This window comes from Streptopelia decaocto (genome assembly GCF_964273445.1).
Source record: "Streptopelia decaocto genome assembly, chromosome: 19".
In the NCBI taxonomy this organism is placed as follows: domain Eukaryota; kingdom Metazoa; phylum Chordata; class Aves; order Columbiformes; family Columbidae; genus Streptopelia; species Streptopelia decaocto.
The window spans coordinates 266,467-285,296 of NC_138674.1; the positions used below are offsets into that span (position 1 = coordinate 266,467).

General features: G+C 64.6%; 3 protein-coding genes across 3 annotated transcripts in view; 1 reads left to right on the plus strand and 2 right to left on the minus strand.

Annotated features, from left to right (window-relative positions):
* LOC309448191 (small ribosomal subunit protein eS10) overlaps window positions 1–18,830 on the plus strand; it is a 242,828-nt gene that overhangs the window by 35,907 nt on the left and 188,091 nt on the right. The window lies entirely within an intron of this gene.
* DEF6 (DEF6 guanine nucleotide exchange factor) lies at window positions 111–11,779 on the minus strand. The gene is made up of 11 exons (XM_082069241.1): window positions 11,371–11,779; window positions 6,850–6,990; window positions 5,233–5,418; window positions 3,174–3,401; window positions 2,952–3,098; window positions 2,745–2,853; window positions 2,368–2,666; window positions 1,756–1,922; window positions 1,466–1,664; window positions 1,002–1,092; window positions 111–900 (listed from the first exon to the last, which is right to left on the minus strand). The coding sequence occupies exons 1-11, from the start codon at window positions 11,476–11,478 to the stop codon at window positions 491–493; spliced, it is 2,085 nt and encodes a 694-aa protein (XP_081925367.1). The 5' UTR covers window positions 11,479–11,779; the 3' UTR covers window positions 111–490.
* ZNF76 (zinc finger protein 76) lies at window positions 12,076–18,057 on the minus strand. The gene is given in 13 exon segments (XM_082069105.1): window positions 12,076–12,495; window positions 12,821–12,934; window positions 13,038–13,190; window positions 13,903–14,036; window positions 14,246–14,332; window positions 14,335–14,478; window positions 14,741–14,920; window positions 15,258–15,399; window positions 15,667–15,744; window positions 16,352–16,554; window positions 16,722–16,790; window positions 16,793–16,798; window positions 17,248–18,057. Coding segments are annotated over 13 exon segments (1,578 nt in total). The 5' UTR covers window positions 17,411–18,057; the 3' UTR covers window positions 12,076–12,390.

The following is an 18,830-nucleotide window of genomic DNA, read 5'->3' on the forward strand; positions in this document are numbered from 1 at the left end:
GCCGGGCGGGGCCCGACGCGGCGCCTGCGCAGCGGGGCCGCAGCCCCGCCCCCCGCCCCGTGCGGCCCCGCGCTCAGCGGCGCCGCGTTCGGAAAGCCGAGCCCGGCGAGGGCGGCCCCGCAGCCCGGGGCAAAGACCAGCACAGAGCCCGAGCTGTGACCTCGTAAGCACTTAATTAATCACAAGGAGGTGCTGCCCCTCGGGACGCCTGTGCTGGTACAAACCGCGGGGCTGCAGCCCTGCGCGCGTGCTCCAGCCCCGGCAGCGGCTGGTCTGGGGTCGCTGGGTTTTTTTGGCAGGGTGGGACCAGAGCACAGACCCCAGAGCCGGGGGAGACGGCCCCGCCGCCCCCTCCCCGCGCGGGCTGCCCGGGCCGCTCCCCGCAGAACGGGACGGTCCCGCCGCGCCGCCTCCGGGCTCTGCGCGGGCCCGCGGGCCCGTCCCGCGCCAGCCGCCTCGCCCATAGCGCCCACGGGCCCGCGCTGCCGGGCTAGTTGTTGGGCTCCACGGCCACAGAGTCTGCGTCCGGACACGGCGGCGTGCCGCTGCTCGTGCCGCTGCCCTCGCTCTCCTTGCTGCCCTCGCTCTCCTTGCTGCCCTCGCTCTCCTTGCTGCCCGTGTTCTCCTTGCTGCCCTCGCTCTCCTTGCTGCCCGCGTTCTCCTTGCTGCTCTCGCTCTCCTTGCTGCCCTCGCTCTCCTTGCTGCCCGCGTTCTCCTTGCTGCTCTCGCTCTCCTTGCTGCCCGTGTTCTCCTTGCTGCTCTCGCTCTCCTTGCTGCTGCTCCTCGCGGAGTCGCTGCCCTTATCCTCCGCTTTCTGCTTGAGTTTGAGGGAGGAATCTCTGCCGGAGAGGAGGGGCTGGTAGCCCGCGAAGCCTCCTGCGCTCACGTTCGTGCGCTTCTCTGGACGGACAGAAGAGGATTGCTCAGCTGGGTCCAAACTGACCGCTCAGCTCAGGGAAGAGGGTTTCGGGAGGACAGGGGGGCGACGGCCACTCTCCTACCTCCCGGCCCGATGGGGTGCATCAGCCGGTTCATCTGGACGTTCCAGTGCTTGACGTTGGTGCTGGCCTGTCGCAGCTTCTGCTGGGCTGCCTGGGAGGGGACGGAGGGCGAACAGCTGTCCCACAACCCCCGACCCAGGGGTGCGGGCACCAGTTTCCCTTCCCTGGGTAAGGCAGGGCTGGGGTTCCCTGTGGGCTGGAGCCCCAGCTCCCCCGTCTGCTGCTGCTCCAGCCTCCCCTCTCACACAGTCCCACTGGCGCCACTGCTCTGGACACCGGCCCTGTCCCGGGCAGGACACGCTTGTCCCCCCTCAGCCCCAGACCAGCCCGTGCCCACACGGGCACAGCTCAGAACCCCCCAGCAGCACCAGCTCAGCCCCCAGAGCCACGGGGGTGACGCGGGGACGGTTGGGAGGTCCCTGGGGCTCCCGGCCTGAGGGATGTGGCACCGATGTGACGCTCACCATGACATCCTGGTCCACGCGCTGCCTGTTCACCCTCACTTCTTCCAGCTGCTTCTGCGCCTCCTCCAGACACTTGTTCTTGTTCTCCATCTCCTGCTTGAGCACTTGCTTCTCCCGCTGAGTCCTGATGATATATTCCTCTTGCTCCTCCTTCAGCTTCATCAGCTGCTTCAGCTTCTCCTCTTCCTCAGCCAGTAGCCTGTCAGCAAAGAGCGAGAGGTGAGGATGTCCCCCCAGAGTCCCCATCCCTGCCACGCCCCGGAACGTCACCAGCACAGCCCGGCACCCACCTGGCCTGTGCGTATCTCACAGCTTCCTCGTCCTGCCGCGCCTTCACCTCCTGCTGCAGGGCCTCCTGCAGCCGCCGCTGCATCTCCTCCAGCTCCAGGATGCGCTTGCGCTGCCGCTCGGCCTCGGCCTCCTTCAGCACCATCTCCGCCTGCATGGAGGCGCGGGCCTGCGGCAGGGAGCAGCCGTCACCGCGGGCGCCGGCAGAGCCACCGCTGTCCCCAGGGCCCCCTTCCCCGGCCGGATAGGACCAGACACCCCCCACGCCAGGGAGAGCCCGTGGAAGGCCAGCTGTCACCCTGCTTGGGGACACACGCGTCATTTGGAGCCAGCGCTGGCCGCAGGGTCAGAAATGGGCTCCCTGGCCACCCTGGCACTCCCCTGTCGCCTGCCCCAGCTCCAAACACCCCAGGGCAGGTTGTCCCTGGCTCCTGCTCTTGGTCTGTCACGCGCGGTGGCACTGAGGCTCCGTCCCTCATCCCCAGAGCCCCAAGGTGCCGGGTGGCAGCAGCATCACTGCAGTGTGCTCCTGCGGCTCCTGCAGCCCTGGGCACCGCGGGCCGGGGCAGGACACGGCCACCCGAGCACCGGACACGCCGTGGGGACGCTCCCACCTGCTCGGCCTCCCGCAGCTGGATCTCCAGCGTCCGCTGCATCTCCTCGTGCTGCCGCCGGCGCCGCTGCTCCTCCTCCTGCAGCAGCACCTCCGCCTGCCGCTGGGCCTCCTTCAGCAGCTCCAGCTCCTGCAGCTTCCGCTCCTTCTCCTCCTGCAGCTGCTTCAGCCGCTGCGTCTCCTCCTCCTTGGCCGCCTTGCGCTGCTCCCGCTGCTCCCGCAGCTCCCGCCGCTTCTGCTTCAGGTCCTTGTGCAGGGACCTCTTGCCCTCCGCCTGCAGCCGGATGGCCGTCTGGATGGCTGGGGAGGGACGAGACGGTCGGCAGGGACACGGGGGGACACGGGGGGACTGGGGAGGGGGTGCGAGGTGGCACGGACCCAAGGTCCATTCCTGGCGCTGCCGGGTGTCGGAGGCGCTCATCTCGTAGGTGCGGGAGGACGTCTTCACGCAGAACATGCACCTCTTCCCGTCCCGGTCGGGCAGCACCTACAAGGAGGGGGCACAGGGTGGCGTCACCCCCCGTACCCCACCTTTCCCTGTGTTCTCCAGCTGTGGGACCGGCGCTCCCACGGTCCGGGCTGTACCTCCACGCAGCAGTGCTTGTCCAGCGTGATGCTGCCCTTCTTCTCCTTCCGGTCCTCACTCACATAATAGGACAGGACGCTGGGCTTGAGCGTGAACCAGCGCTCCGACCAGTTCCTCCTCAGCTGGCCCTTCTTCCAGAGGTAGCCCTGCGCCCAGAGACACGGGCTCAGAAACGGGCAGGGACAGGGTGGGGGTTGTGCCCAGGACACGGGGCTCCTTGCCTGTTTGAGCACGTCCTCGATGACCTCCTGGTACACCTCCTCCACGGCCATGCTGACGGCCTCCGGCTCGATGCCCCGCAGGAACCGCCCCGAGTTCACCATGTCCAGGAACTGCCAGACCGTCAGCCCAGCCTGGCCCTGCGGCTCCTGGGACAGCTGGTCCTCCAGCTCGCAGGAGTTCAGCTCCACGTTCATGGCCGTGCAGATCTTCTTCAGCAGGTACTCCACCTGCGGGCACAGGGAGCTCAGGGACATGGGGACACCTCCGCCCCGCCCCCTGTTTTGGAGAGCCCGAGCCCCCGTCTCTGCCCGGCTGGGGGTGCAGGAGCCCTATCCCCGCGGCATCTCCCCAGCGATGGGTGGTGGCCGCGGCCGAGCTGCTCCGGGCAGGCTTGGGAGATGAGCATTGAGTTAGAGCTTGGCCACTGCCCGGAAATTTTTCCTTTTAACCACAAGACTCCGAATATTTTTGGCCTGTTTGTCTGCAGAGTGAGAAGAACCTGCAGAAGCCGAGTGCCTGCGAGCAGCCCGCGGGCAGGCGGCTCGGCCACGGCGCCCGCTCCTCGCCAGCCGCGCCGTGAGAACACGGGGCCGGGCAGGGAGCACAGGAGCGCCCTTTTGAAACTGCAGTGCTTTGTTTTCCACGCTCAGCCCTGTAGGCAGAAAGACGTTGGGTTCGTCACGGTCTGGGGAGCAGGAAGCTCCTCTCCCGGGGCGCAGGAAGTGTGGTCGCCCTCCCACATCTGCGCAGCGCGGCACTTCTTGTCTCTTCTGCCCCCTCCTCCCCCCCTTTTCTGGCTTTTCTGCTGATCTCGGGAGGCTGATGGTGCAGAAGCAGAAGCAGATAGAGAGCAGCTGCTTGCCCCGCTGAGCTCCTCGGGCTGAGGCTGCTCTCGGCCTCTGAGCGTGTCCCTCCTCCCCACATCTCCCACCTTCTCATGGGGTTTGCTGCACCCTCGGCGAAGGGAGAACCTTCCCTTGCAAATGCCGGGTGGAATTTGGAGCTTTGGAGATCACTGCCAGCAGCTTTGCACAGCCGGCACCTGGCCCTTAACCCCCTGCATGCTGGGCAGGGGTGGGCACGGACAGGGACAGACGGACAAGCGGGTCTGCACTGCCGCTGCGTGGTGGCCTGGGCTGTAAAACAGCCCTAGAGAGACAGACCCCCCAGCCTGGCAGCGATTTCACAGGAGCAACCCCCCCTTGCCCCAGGTTTTTAAGGGTTTCTCGTCATCTTTCTCCCCCCCAACAATCAGCAGTGCTCCTCCAAGCCGGCTCGGCTCGGGCCCGGGCGAGGCGGACGGGCTGGGCGCAGGGCCGGCACAGGGTGGGCGCAGGGCCGGCACGGGGTGGGCGCAGGGCCGGCACAGGGTGGGCGCAGGGCTGGCACAGGGTGGGCGCAGGGCCGGCACAGGGTGGGCGCAGGGCCGGCACAGGGTGGGCGCAGGGCCGGCACGGGGTGGGCGCAGGGCCGGCACAGGCTGGGCACGGGGCCGGCGCGGGGCCGGCACAGGGTGGGCGCGGGGCCGGCACAGGGTGGGCGCAGGGCCGGCACAGGGTGGGCGCAGGGCCGGCACGGGGTGGGCGCAGGGCCGGCACAGGGTGGGCGCAGGGCCGGCACGGGGTGGGCGCAGGGCCGGCACAGGGTGGGCGCAGGGCCGGCACAGGGTGGGCGCAGGGCCGGCGCGGGGCCGGCGCTGGGGCCGGCGCAGGCGGAGCGGCGGCTGCTCCTTGGCTGGCTCTGAGAACTCGCACATTCATTCCACAGCAGGCGAAGCGCTCGCTGGCACAGGCCTGACCCACGGGGAGCACCATCCACGCTCCATCCCCCAGACACCCGTGGGCGGGAGCTCTCAGCGCTCCGGGGGCTCTCGAGCTGCCCCGTTGGCCGGCGGGGGGGCTGGGGCAGGCAGCCCTCTCCCCCCCCTGCCCCGGAGCCCCACGTCGTGCAGGATGTGGTGAGACGTGCCAGGAAGCGATAGCGGGACGTGTGCCCCCACAGCGGGCTCTGCCAGCACGCGCAGCCGCGGCAGACGGGACGGGGAGAGGCAGGTCCTACCTCATCCGGCACCATGACGAGAGGGTATTTGTCCTCGGAGAGAAAGTTGAAGAGACACCAGAGCTTGAAGGCGTCTTGGTGGGACACAACACTGTTCCCGTTCCGGTCAGGCTTGTAATTCTTCTTGGCCGTCAGGGTCCAGCAGAGCTCGTCAAAGTTTTCTTTGACAAAAGCACCTTCCTCCACCTGCGGGTGAGCACAGAGCCGCGCTGCCCCCGGCGCCAGGACGCTCCTGGCACAGGTCCCCGATGCCAGCAAGATGTGCCGGACGGTAGAGACGAGCCTGCCGGCCCGCCGCGGTGCCTGGGCATGGCGGCACGGCCACGGCGGCTCAGCCACCGCCCGCCGGGCTTTGGGGCACCGGCAGCACCGCCGGGACAGCGCACACAGCACCTGGTGCTCTCCCAGCCCCCTCCCCAACACCTCTGTGGCTTTGGGTCACTCTCCTTATCCCGTTTGCCCAGGGAAGTGCTGGCCCGTGGGCAGGTGGAGGCAGGAATGACGCCTCCATCAGCCTCGGCCCCTCTGCCCGGCGCTGTGACCTGCGGTGAGCTGTGACACGGCCCGGAGGAGCCTGGCCACGTCTGGCCGCTCCAGCCCGTTGGCATGAACCATGTGCCGCCAGCACGAGGACAAACCGCAGCCTGCAGCCGCAGGGCCGGAGAAAAACCTCCGGGCGGCAGAAAGCTGAGAGCCCCTCTTACCAGGAAAACCCGCTTCCCCTTCTGGGATTTTATGAGCCGTGGGTTTAAAGGTCATGTCCCAAAGAGCCACATGGGAAACGGGAAGGATTTTGGCTGCACTGAGCTGGAGATTGGGCCGGGCTGAGCCCGGGCAGAGGGCGCTGGGCAGGCGCTGCAGAGCGGATCCCGCAGCCCAGACCAGCATCTCAGACTGGGCTGGGCAGCTCCTGAGCAGCTCGGGGCAAGGTGGGGACCGGCACGGGGTCCTGCTCGGGGACCGGCATGGGAACCGGCTCGGGGACTGGCATGGGGTCCTGCTCGGGGACTGGCATGGGGACCGGCTCGGGGACTGGCATGGGGTCCTGCTCGGGGTCCTCCTCAGGTCCTGCTCGGGGACCGGCTCGGGGACCGGCTCGGACCGGCACGGGGAGGCGCCAGGCAGGGTTGCTGCCCCTTCTTCCGAGCACACAGTGGAAGAAAGTTGTCACTCGTTTTCCTCTCCTCGCACGCCCGCAGGAAACGAGCACCCGGCCGCAAAGTCTCGCTGCACCCAACAAAGGTGCCTTTGAACCGCGCGGAAAAAAGGGAGAAACCCCCAGCCCCCCCCAAGCTCCGCTCCTGCCCGGGCACCTCGGCATCCTCCTTGCCCAGGGAGGTCACACCTCGGGTTTGAACAGGGTGGAGAGGACAAAAGGGCTGATTTCTCACTTTAGGAAGCACTGGCAGAGCTGCGTCTCCATCCAGAGCCTTTCTGGAAAGAACTGACTTCATCCTCGCCAAGGAGACGCGGGGTATTAAACATTTATCGCTCATTTTGGCCTCTACCCGAGCGCTCCCCGCATCCTTTCTGCGCCCACGGGGTCTCCTGGAGCAGAGGGAGCGCAGCCGGGGGCTCCCGGGGACCCCGCGCAGGGACCCCCGCGCAGGGGCTCACCTTGTCCAGGATGTACTTGTTGAGGTACGGCATGTAGCCCTGGCTGGACACCGGCCCGTCGTCGTCGTCGCGGAAATGCTCCTCCAGCGCCACGGGGTCGTGGGGGATGCGCAGCACTGTGTACAGGTTGTGGGACAGCACCTGCCCGAGCAGGAGAGATGGGACACGGTGACAGCCCCGAGCGTGGCACCAGCCCCGGCAGCCGCCCCGGACCGCGTCCGGCCCGCAGCCCTGTCCTGCCCGCAGCCCCGTCCTGCCCGCAGCCCCGTCCTGCCCGCAGTCCCGTCCTGCCCGCGAGGCGCCGTCCTGCCCGCAGCCCCGTCCTGCCCGCAGCCCCGTCCTGCCCGCAGCCCCGTCCTGCCCGCAGTCCCGTCCTGCCCGCGAGGCGCCGTCCTGCCCGCAGCCCCGTCCTGCCCGCGAGGCGCCGTCCTGCCCGCAGCCCCGTCCTGCCCGCAGCCCCGTCCGGCCCGCAGCCCCGTCCTGCCCGCAGCCCCGTCCTGCCCGCAGCCCCGTGCTGCCCGCAGCCCCGTCCTGCCCGCAGCCCCGTCCTGCCCGCAGCCCCGTCCTGCCCGCAGTCCCGTCCTGCCCGCAGCCCCGTCCTGCCCGCAGCCCCGTCCTGCCCGCGAGGCGCCGTCCTGCCCGCAGCCCCGTCCTGCCCGCGAGGCGCCGTCCTGCCCGCAGCCCCGTCCTGCCCGCAGCCCCGTCCGGCCCGCAGCCCCGTCCGGCCCGCAGCCCCGTCCTGCCCGCAGCCCCGTCCTGCCCGCAGCCCCGTGCTGCCCGCAGCCCCGTGCTGCCCGCAGCCCCGTCCGGCCCGCAGCCCCGTCCTGCCCGCAGCCCCGTCCGGCCCGCAGCCCCGTCCTGCCCGCAGCCCCGTCCTGCCCGCAGCACCGTCCTGCCCGCGAGGCGCCGTCCGCGCCGGGCAGAGGCACAGCCAGATATTCCCAAATACTAATTTAGAAACAGGAAAAAACTGAGGATTTTTCCACGTGCATTTCTTCTCATTCTTGGCACATGGGGAACTTCTTTTTTTCAATCTGGCCATTTCAAAGGTAACAAATAGGACGTGCTTCAACCTGCAAAGCTGGGGAGCCCCCCGAGCCGCGCTGCTGGAGCTGCCTTCGCCGGCTGCGGGAACAGGGACCGGCGGCGGCCGCTGTCGGCCAGAGGGCACAGAGAGACACGGAGACGAAAATGACGTTAATAAGAAGCTAAGAGAAGGTTTTGCCTGGAGCAGAAGCAGGCGAGGGAGAGCTGGAGACACACCATCTCCAAACCAGCCTGCGAGCATCACCAACCAGCCCATCTGTTCAAATCCCCCAAAACAAGGGAGGTTTTGAAGCTCCCGCATGTCCCGCGTGCTGGGGAGCGCACGGAGCGGGCGGGCGGCAGCGGCGCCGGGACGGGGCTGCGGGAGCACCCGGCGCAGCGCCGCGCAGGCACATGGCTCCCTGCTCTACCTTCCCGCACGCAGGAGATGGTTAAACGAGCACCCAAACCAGCGCTGTCCCATCGCGCCGGGGCTTGCAGGGACAGCTCCAGGCGTTCGAGAAGAGGGGGAGACGGCGTGTGGATGCGGGTGGCGGGGCAGCATCCCCGCTCCCGGCGGGAGAGAAGCCGCCCGAGGCCGCGGCAGCTGCCGCAGCTGGAGATGGTTCTTGTTCAACCAGATTTTCTTTCTCGTTTTCAGCCCCTGGACCGATTTTATCAGCAGGACCCGGCCCTGCGCTCAAACGCCGCGCGGCTGCAGCCCCAGGCACTGCTCTGTGTAGGGGTGGGGGGCTCGAAACACCCTGCGCATCCCCCAGGATGGGCACAGATCCGCTGGGATGGATCGACAGTTTGGGAATCGCATCCTATCCCATCCCCCCTTTCCAACATGGGGCCTCGTCCCCATCCCTCGCACCCCTCTGGCAGCACCCCGAGTCCCTGGAGGTCTGTGTGCCCCGGCCGGCACCCCGCGCCCTCCACCGGGCACCCGCAAAACGCAGCCCTAGGAAATGGAAGCGGGGCAGGTGGGGAGCAGAGCCCTGGCCCCACAGAGAGAGGAGAGCGGGGATCCCCCCGGCTCTGAAACAGGGACAGGAGGGGAGAACGGTGGGGGGAGAAGGGGAGGGATGCTATGAGCACAGTCTGGTGAGGCAACGTTCCCCCCGCGGTGCGCAGGGGACGGCGGGGGGACGGGGGTCTGCCCGACCCCCAAGCACCCCAGATCCCTCCGAGCAGCAGCCCCAACGCTGTTCTCCACCCTCACCTGGCCCCGTCACCCCTGCGGCCGCTGCTGACGCCAGCAGAGCTGGGGGCGGAATATTTGAGGTGGCTGGAGAATGGGCGCCCCTCTTCTCCTCCCCGTGGGAGACGCTGGGGGCGATGCCAGCGCCAGGGTGACCTTTCGGCTGGAGCCTGGCTCCCCGTGTCACACACAAACCCGCTGGCCCAGCGGGGGGAGCAGGGGCACCAGGCGGCCCCGGGTGCGGGCTCCGCTCAGCACCGCTCTCCTGAGCAGGGACAGGAGCCGAGGTGACGAGCAGCACCAGGACGGGGGGCAGTGGCTCCCACCCGCCTGCCCGACCACCCAGGGGGCTCGTCCCCTGGGAGCCACGTCCCAGGAGCATCCGCGGGCCGGGGAGCAGCCCCGGCGGGAGGGGGTAACACGTCCATGGGCAGGGCTGGCGAGTGCCCGCTGGGAACAGAACCACCCGACAGCTCCCGACATGTAGCGCTCAACCGCAGGACTCCTTCCTTCCTGTGCAGATACACACCTACGCGTACACATGCACACGCCTGCTTGCACAGGAGCGTCCACACAAAGAACTCAACTGCCAAACCCAATGGCTCCCAGCGCCGGGCCGCGGCGCGCAAAGGCTGCTGGATCCCTGTGCTGGGCCGGCGCTGCGTTGCTGGCGCGAACGCTGTGCACGCCAGGGCTCCTGCCGCCTGCTCGAGCGCTCCCGCGGCAGCGCCGGGGCGGGGGCAGAGCGCGGCACGGGGCGCTGGCAGCGGCCGCGGCGGCCTCGCTGCTCCAACCTGCGGGACCCAGAGCTGCTGCTGCCCCGAACCCGCCAGCATCAGCAAACCTGAGCCAGCGCTCGGCAGCGATGGACGCGAGCCTTCCCCAGCCCCGAGCCAGCGGAGAGCCCTCCGGAGCTGAGCGGTGCCATCCCATCTCAGCGCTGAAGGCAGATGGAAAAATAGCAAAGGATAAATCTTTCCTCCTTTCCGAAATGTCACCCTGGGCAAAGTCCCCATGGAGGCGCCGTCCCCAGCGTCCCCGCAGCCCCCGCACGGGGGTTGGCAGCTCCCCAGCCCCCCCAGACCCTCTAGGAAAGGCCGTTACAACGCGGGTCCGCGGGGCCCCAGCGCCGCGGCCGCAGGTGCGGATCCCTGGGGACACGCGGCCCCGGCAGCGCCACGCGCGCCACGCTGGGCCCAGGACCCGCGCAGGGGCGCTGTGGGGGGCGCAGCCGCCTTTGGGGGGATCAACACGGGCATCAGGCACCGGCCTGCGTCGGGATTTTCCTTAATAAGTTCCTTCAGATATTTCCACAGTTCTAAGTCGGCAACGCGCTGGGGCAGCGGCCGCGCGGGGGGAGCCTGGTTCCCGCCGCTCCTCTGGGCGCCTGCAAGCGAAACTTAATCCTGGGGCAAAACGTGCCCCTTGCCAAGCCCGGCGCTTTCCCCGCAGTCCATCCCGGGGGAAACCTGTAACGTAGAGGCAACAGCGGAAAAGAGGCTTCTCTGCAGCGTTTCACAACTCATCGGGCACACTGGCAGCAGGCGCCGAGTCCTGACGCAAGAGCTCCCCGTGTTTTGCATGTTTTTAGCTCAGGTCCTTCCCCTGCATCGCAGCCCCTGCTCCAACCGGCATTTCCAACCCCGGCGCCAGCCTGAGAACCGCAGCGGGACATTTACATGGCAACAGAAAGGGAGTCCGTCGTTTGCAAAGGGAAGAAAACTATAAAGATCGATAATTATTGTCAAAGCCAAGGTGGAGCCCGGCAGGTTCGACCAGAGCCCGTCCTGCGGGCAGACAAAAAGGCTTTCAAAGCCGTGAGGCTTTGGCGAGGGCCGAGCACCCGAGCGCCCTGCACGGCTGCCACGGGCGTGCGGGAGAGGGGAACGCAGGGATCTGGGGGAGCTGGTGCGTTAGTTCTGGCCAGAGCACTGAGTTTAGTTTAACGACCGTCTGTCTTTACCTACCGACCTGCGGCTGAGCAGGAAGCACCAACGTGGGTGCTCCGGCAAGCGAGAAAACGCAGACTGAGTTTGGGTTGTTAGTTGGCCATAAAAAGCAGACGAAAATGAGAACAACTAAAAGTTTTCTTCATTTTCACCTAGAAAATACATTTGAGCACTAACGCCCCTCAGCTGTTTTTTTAAAGGGAGACAAGGCAGAGACGGAGAACTTCACCAAACCCAGCGTGGCGGCAACAGCCAAGTCTTATTGATCTGAACGTTTAACGATTCCTGCGCGGAGCCGCGGGCGCTCGGAGCATCCCCGCCCCGCCCCGCCCCCGGGCTCACCTTGAGCTGGGACTTGGAGACCTTGCCGCTCTTCTCCACGTCCAGGGCGGTGAACGCGTACCAGATGGACTTGAGCAGCTCGGCGCGCAGCTCCGCTCGCAGGTCCATGGCGGCGGCTCGCGGGGCCGCGGCTCCGGATCCAGGAAACCGCCACCGGGCGGCGCGGGGCGCGGCGGCAGCGCCCCCTGCTGGGCGGGCCGAGCGCGGGACGCGGGACACGGGACACGGCTCAGGGACACGGGACGGGGCTCAGCCCCACAGCCCCACCCCCGGGGAAGAAGCAGGACCCGGAGCTCGCGGGGCACCGACAGGCCAGGATCCGTGACCCTTTGCTCAGCTGAGATCCAAAGCTCCGCCGGCGCTCGTGTTCTGCGGAGGGAAATCCCCTCCCTGTGTCCAGGAGCAGCTTCCCCCTCTGGGACGGAGCGAGAGCCAGCCCTGCATCCAGGCTTGCAGGAGCCCTGAGGCCCAGGAGCAGCTCTCAGCCCCCCAAGACACGCGGGGGGAACTCAGTGGCTACAACACCCCCACACCCCCACTTTGACAGGACACCTTTGGCCAACTCAACAAACCTCCTGAACATCCTTAGCCCCTATGTCTGCAAAACGGTAACACCCAACCCACTCTCCGCCAACCACCAGCCCCAGGGACTGAAAGAGCAAAAGGACGCCTTTTTTAAAGAAAAGAAAGTATTTAAATTGTTTTTATTCTGCTCAGTATTTCCACCCCACGCTGGCTGGCTCTGGTGGAGCGAACACCTCACAGCACTGAGTCTGCCAAGGAAATCTGCTGCAGAGCAGAGTGTGACAGAGGTGGCAGGACGGATGTCAGAGCCAGCCCGTGCGCCTGCTCCCGTGTCAGAGCTGGTCACCGCTCCAGACAGCCAAGCATCCCCCGCACCCCTCCCTGGAGACAGGAGGGTCACTCCGGTGTCCAACACCTGCACGGTGACCCCGGCCCTGCTCCGGTGCCACTGCCGGCGCGCAGAGGCCGGTGCTGCCGGCGCGCCCTGCGCGGGGCTCAGCGCCCGTTCTTGGACACGGGAGCGTCCAGCGGCGCAGCTCCATGCTGCACGGTTGCTGCGGCCAGGCCCAGGGCTTCCTCCAGGCTCTGCTGTGCTCCTAACTGATGGAGGAAAGAGAGGTCATGCCACCCTCCCAAAACGCAGGCTCAGCAGGCGCGGGCTTGCTCGGGGCAGTCCCAGCAGGACAGAGGGGCGAGGGACCGGCGGCGGGTGACACGGGCGCGAAGCAAAGGGGCACAGAGACAGGGCCGTGATGGGGAAAGGCTGTTTGCAAAGGAGCAGCCCGCAGCCCCAGGAGCGGGTCCCAGCTCTCCTCTGCACACAGCAACTAAGGAGAAGCGCCCTGGGCGAGAGGCGATGCAGCAGAGCCAGAGGGAAGTGCTGGAGCCGGGGGGGACAAAGGGGAACCCGCGGGAGCTGTGGTACCTGCACGGCAATGCGGGTGCTGCTGGCGGCAGCCACCAATGCCACCTGCTGATGACAGAGGGATGCAACAGCTGGTTCTTCAGACACGACGGCCCCAGAAGTGACTATGGTAATCTAGGAAGTGTTAAGATAAAAATCAATTCTGTTTTACAGTGCAATTCCCTTCTAGCCGGCAGCTTCTGCGCAGGAGAAGGGAAGGCCCCGGTTTTGTGTGTACCGGCTGCGTCTCGGTGCCACCTGTGTCGGCCACAATCACGGTGTGTGTGTCACTGCCCGCCAGCTCCTCCTCGGGCCCGGCGAGGGCACGGCCCTGTGTCAGCACGCTGATGGCACTGCCCAGGGCCTGCAGCGCCTCCTGCGACAGACGGACCTGCAGGGGACCAGCGCGATGCTCCCAGCCAGGCTGGCTCCTCAGGAAGCCTCGGCAGCTCCGCAGTTCGGCCACACCAAGGTCTCAGTAAGGGTGAACTACTCTCTCCTCTGCACAGAGAACTCCGAGGACACTGCCCCGGGTCATGGACGGAACGGATGAAGAACCCACAGACCCCGAGGCTGCAGCCCGACCCCTTCCGCCCACCTCCCCTTGCCCTTCAGCATCTTCTCTGCAGGCTCTGAGGCGACAGCTCGTGCATCGCTGCGCAGGGCGCGCCGCAGAGCAAGAGGAAACGAGCGTTACTCGCGGCAGCTGTTTCCTTTGCCCTGCGCCACAGAAGGGAGTTTGTCCCCGTCAGCACAGGGACAGCTGCTAGAGGGAAGTACCAGAAAAGCACCGCTGCATATAAACCACGAAAACACAACCTCCGAACGCAGCCTGTGTCAGCAGGGATCGGGAGGGCTGCGGGGGCCGCACGCACACCCAGGCCGGAGCCCGCACGACCCCGACCAGCAGGGAGGTGAGCTGGGACCAGCAGCCCACCCGTCCCCTCTGCCTCGAGGCCGCAGGGATAGAGCCCTCGTTACAGACACAGCTCTCCAAGCTCTGCTTTCACTAAAAACAGCCTTAAACACCGAGACTGGGTAGAGGCAGAATCTTCCTCAGTTAAGTGCTGTCACCCCACGCTGGAGGCTGCCAGTGTCCGTACCTGCTCTGTCCCCTCCTGAGAGATAAGCGAGACTTGTGTGGGTAAACGACCGTCATCTTCCTCTTCATATTCCTCCATCTCTGACAGGAAAGCAACATGCTGGCTCTTCAGGGGGGAGCCTCTGTCAGCAGCAGCTGAGTCGGGGAAGAGCAAAAGGCGCAAGAAGTACTAATGAGAGCGTGACGCACACACCTGATCCAGGATCTGAGACTGACCCCCCTCGCAACAACCTCCTTCCAGGTACTTGTAGAGAGTGAGAAGGTCTCCTCAGCCTCCTTTTCCGTCCCCACGGCCACACGGGCCGCCCCCAGGCGGTGCAGGGGCCGGCAGAGCGCCCGCTCACCCCCCAGCCGCCGCTGCTCATGGGGTGCCCGCTCGCTCTGCCCCGCGGCCTCCAGCTCGCCGTGGCTGCCGCGCTTGTGCGTGGCCAGGTGGAGGTCTGGCGGAAGGTCTTCCCGCAGCTGCCGCAGGTGTAGGGCTTGCAGTGCGTGTGCACCACGTGGTGCTTGTAGAGGCTGGAGTACTCGGTGAAGCGCCTTCCGCAGCCCGGCACAGTGCACAGGTACAGCTTCTCTCCTAGGGCAGAGGCCACAGAGCAGAGCTGAACCCCCTGACCCTCCGGGGAGGGATTCCCCAGCAAGAAGGAGTAGCTGGAGACAGACCACTGCAACAGTGGCACAAAAATCAGCCCAGTAGAGCAAGTTCTGCTGCCTTTAACTCACTGGCTACTCCCAGATCTCCCCCTGCAACGCCTGGCCTGGAAATGACCCCCTCATTCCCTGCGTTTCCCCGCTGCCACGTGCTGAGCGGGGAGCAGCTGCCCGTGTTCCACCCTCACCGGTGTGGATTCTCATGTGGTTCTTGTAATTGGTGGCACTGGTGAAGCCCCGTCCGCAGCTGGGCTCCGGGCACGTGTAGGGCCGCTCGCCCGTGTGCGTTCGCATGTGAACCTTGCGGATGTTGGACGTGGTGAAAGAGCGGCCACAGCCCACGAAGGGGCACTTGAAGGGACGCTCACCTGCACAGAGAGAGAACGTGATGAGAGTCCTGCTGCAACAGACACCTGCATCCCGCCACTCCTCCAGGCATTACACCAACGATTACATCCATGAGGCCTCCGAACACACCAGCTGCTGGCACGTTTCCTCTAGCAACACTGGCACCCCGACCCCTTTTCCTCTGCTGTTTGTAACCAAATCAAGAATCCCCAGTACTGCTTCTGCTACCCATCTAATTCTGTCTGAAGACGGCTTCAGCTCTGCCTTGCCTCACCCAAGACACAAAAAGCCACATCCTGGCCACGGGCTGAAGCAGCGCTTTATCTTGGAGCTCAGGCCTCCTCCTGCCCTGCTCACCCGTGTGTGTCCGGATGTGCTTCTGCAGATCCCCCGAAGTTTTGAAGGCTTTGCTACACACATCTTCTGGGCACTTGTATGGTTTCTCACCAGTATGTGTTCTCACGTGGCTCTTCAGCCCATACCCTGTCCAGAGAAGAAACTACAATTTTATAATGAGAAGGAAATAATACAGCAAGCTGTGTACCACCCCTCAGTTCATGGGCTTTGAATGTCTGTCCTGTGTCTGCAAAGCTGAAGGGGATGAAATATCCAAACAGCCTCCCGCCACCACTGACAACTTGCAGCTAATCTATTTGCTAACCTTGCAGAGAAGCCAGAAAGCTTTTTTAAATGCTGGGTGGCAAAGCGCTCTGCATCAAGAGGAGTTCGGTCTAGTTTCAGAAACGCACCACTAAAAAGTTCGGACCTGGGAAGGGGTGCGGCTGGAATCCTCATTCTTCACGTGGCAGGTGTCTGTCAGTCCCTCCTCTTCCTCCTCAGACACCTACGAGCCAAGAGGCACAGGGACTGCTCACAGCTCCTTGCCCGGCGCGGAGCGGGCGAGCAGCGGGGCCGGGGGGCGGCGCGGACGGCAAACCCGCCCGGCTGAGCTCCGCCAGCCCCTCCTCACACACCACGGGGGAGAGGACAGCAGCACCCAGACACGCAGATGGAGCACTGCAGTGACAACACACATGGATCTGAAGCTATTCTGCTTTTTGAGGCCCCTGCCAACGTGGGGAACAGTGGCCGCAGCTTAGTTAAGCCCTGACATGTAAAAGGTTAGTCTTGATCTGAAAGAAAATGCCTTCAAGCCAGAAAAAAAAAAAAATCCAAGCTGTATGACAGCAGCTCTCTGCTCGTCCCAGGTAAGAGGCCTGGCATGAGCACTCGCGGGAGGGCCCGTCAGGAAACTGCCCTGCTCTAGGTCCCCAACCGCCAGCCGCTGGTCAGTGGGGACAGCGTCCTGTTTCTCTTCTCAAAGCTGGCATTGCTGAAAACCAAATGTACAAGCTAAGGAAGGGAAGGCAGTTCGACCCCAGGCCAGACGCAGACGCTACGCCAGCCCCTCGTGCTGCTGGCGCACCATGTTAGCGGTGTCGAGTCTTCACCTTACCAGCGCGCTGCTTTAACGCGTTCACGGTCTCGACATCAAAGGCGCTGTCCTCCTCCTCTCCAGCCGACTCCTCGAGCCCGGTCTCTGCCTGCACCTCCAGGCCGGCGCTGCCGGGCGGCACGAGGACAGGACCATGTATGTAGGCAGTGGAGCCGTCCTCCAGCTGGATGGTCTCGAAGGTGCTGGGCTCATAACTTTCTGCAAGAGGAAATGAGTGAAACCAAAGGTAAAAGAGCTGCTGAGTCGGAGGCATTTGTCATTGCGCTGGGCTGTCTACAGCCTCTGACATCTGTGACACTTCAGCAGCTGCTGCTCCAGCTGCCAAGGGATGAACAGGGAACACTTCAGGGAGGAACACGCTTTACCGTTAACTGTGCTGTGTATGTAAGCCATACTGCCATCTTCCAGCACCACGCACTGACCGTCTTCAAAGCCACGGACTCTAAAAGGAAAGAAAGAAATCCATAGAGCTCACTGCAAGGTTCAGATGGGACAGAGGGGACAGTGCCGCAGCTCCTGAGCCCAGCAGGATTCACACCTGCAGAAGAGGACTCTCTGTTGGCACAAACAGAGCACACCGCTCACTGGCCTTGCTTGGAGACCTGTGATCTGTCAAACTGGCAAACTGTGAGAGTGCCCACAGGTGAAACAACATTCAAACATTTGCTTACACCACCAGCAAATCTGACTTATTGTCAGACTGCTAAAAACTTTCCAGGAAATCACATGTTCTATGTCCTTGTTCATTCAGCCCCAAAGCAAAACAGAAAAACCTACATGGACTTGTTAAAGCTAAAGCCGATAGACGAGCCCAGTTGTTGGGACACAGACAATTGCTGTTACATCTGCAATGTCCTCCTAGAAAGAAAGAGGTGAATGTCTGGTTCTCACCTTTCTGGACTGTCACTTGATGGATATAAGCTGTGGTACCATCTTCCAGTTCAATAACTTGCCCTTCAATCAGTTTTTCACCTGAAACAGTTACAAAAATGCCATCAGCTCTGCCTGCAGAGTCCAGTCTTTCTGGTCCTGTGTGCTGTCTCCTTTGCTGCATCTTCACAAGGAAATCAGTCCCATAGAAGACAGCAAAAGTGGTACTTATGAGCTGTTATTTATCAGGCTTTCCCTGCAGAGCCACAGAGGCACTGAACTTCCCAGAAGTGCCGGAGCCTCCCTTTCCTACACATGAGGAGACAAAGCGCCTCAGTCATCGCTTGTTTACAAGCCGCCCTTCACAGCCCTGCAAGCCAAGAAGCAGAAAGAATGACGTGTGCTAAGCATTCTTGATCTAAAGCAGAAAGCAATTACACTTGTGCCAGAGAAAAACTCAACTGGAAGCTTTGGATGGCAGCAGCAGGGGCCTGAAGATTTATTTTCCTCTACTTCAGTAGAGGATGAACTCTTAAGAAATGAATTACAGGACCTAAAAGGACCTAAAGCATTTCTGCTGTTGATGGGTTGTGAAGACTGAGCTCTTCAATAGCGTAAGTAACCCTGGGATAACGTTTCAGGTACCAGACTATGTGATGCAGAGGACGTTGCCCAAGTCAGCGTGGAGCTGTTTGGCCGTTACCCGCGGCCCCGGCACACGCGGTGCCAGCCCGGCGGTGCCGGCCCGGCGGCCCCCGCGCTCCATCGCCGCTGGCACATGGGCCGGCCGGGTCGGCCTGGGACGGAAATAAACAAAATTCAAGTTTTATTTCCTCCCAACATATGTACACACACTTTTGCATGTATGGGTATGTATAACATACGTATGCTCACTTTTTGAAGGCTTGGATGGCAAGCTGTTTTGGAGACTACAAAGGGTGAAACGGGACACAGCTGCACCCTTCCCTAGCAAGGGCAGGCAGGGCCGGCCGCCCGCTCCAGACACACGTCAGATCAACTTCTGGAGCCAGTGACACGGCAGAGCTCTTTCCGGAGGCAGCATAGCCTCAGATTCACGCCCTGCCCGCCCTCCAGTGACCTGGGAAGATTTCCGAGCACTTCAAAGGCTGAACCCCCAGGCTGAGGGTGCCCGGGGGAGGCACGGCGGGACCCCCCGTGCTGCTGGCCGGGGGGGCGGCAGCAGCTCGCCGGGGTCCCTCTGCCGCCACTTCCCCGCCCCTCAGTCCTCCCGCACCGACCTGGGGGAAGCCGAGCGGGCCGCGTCCGCCGCCTGACCGCCATGCACCGGGCCCGGCCCCGCCCGTGCCGCCCCCTGACCGCCATGCACCGGGCCCGGCCCCGCCCGTGCCGCCCCCTGACCGCCATGCACCGGGCCCGGCCCCGCCCGTGCCGCCCCTGACCGCCATGCACCGGGCCCGGCCCCGCCCGTGCCCCCCCGCAGCCCGCTATCCAGATTCCGGAGTCCGAGCCCGGCCCCGCCCCCGGAACGCAAGAGCCTCTTGCGGGGCAGCCAGTGCGCATGGGCGGAACCTGTCAGCGCATGCGCAATGCGAACAGTGAGGCCGAAAGTCATCCCTTGCCCT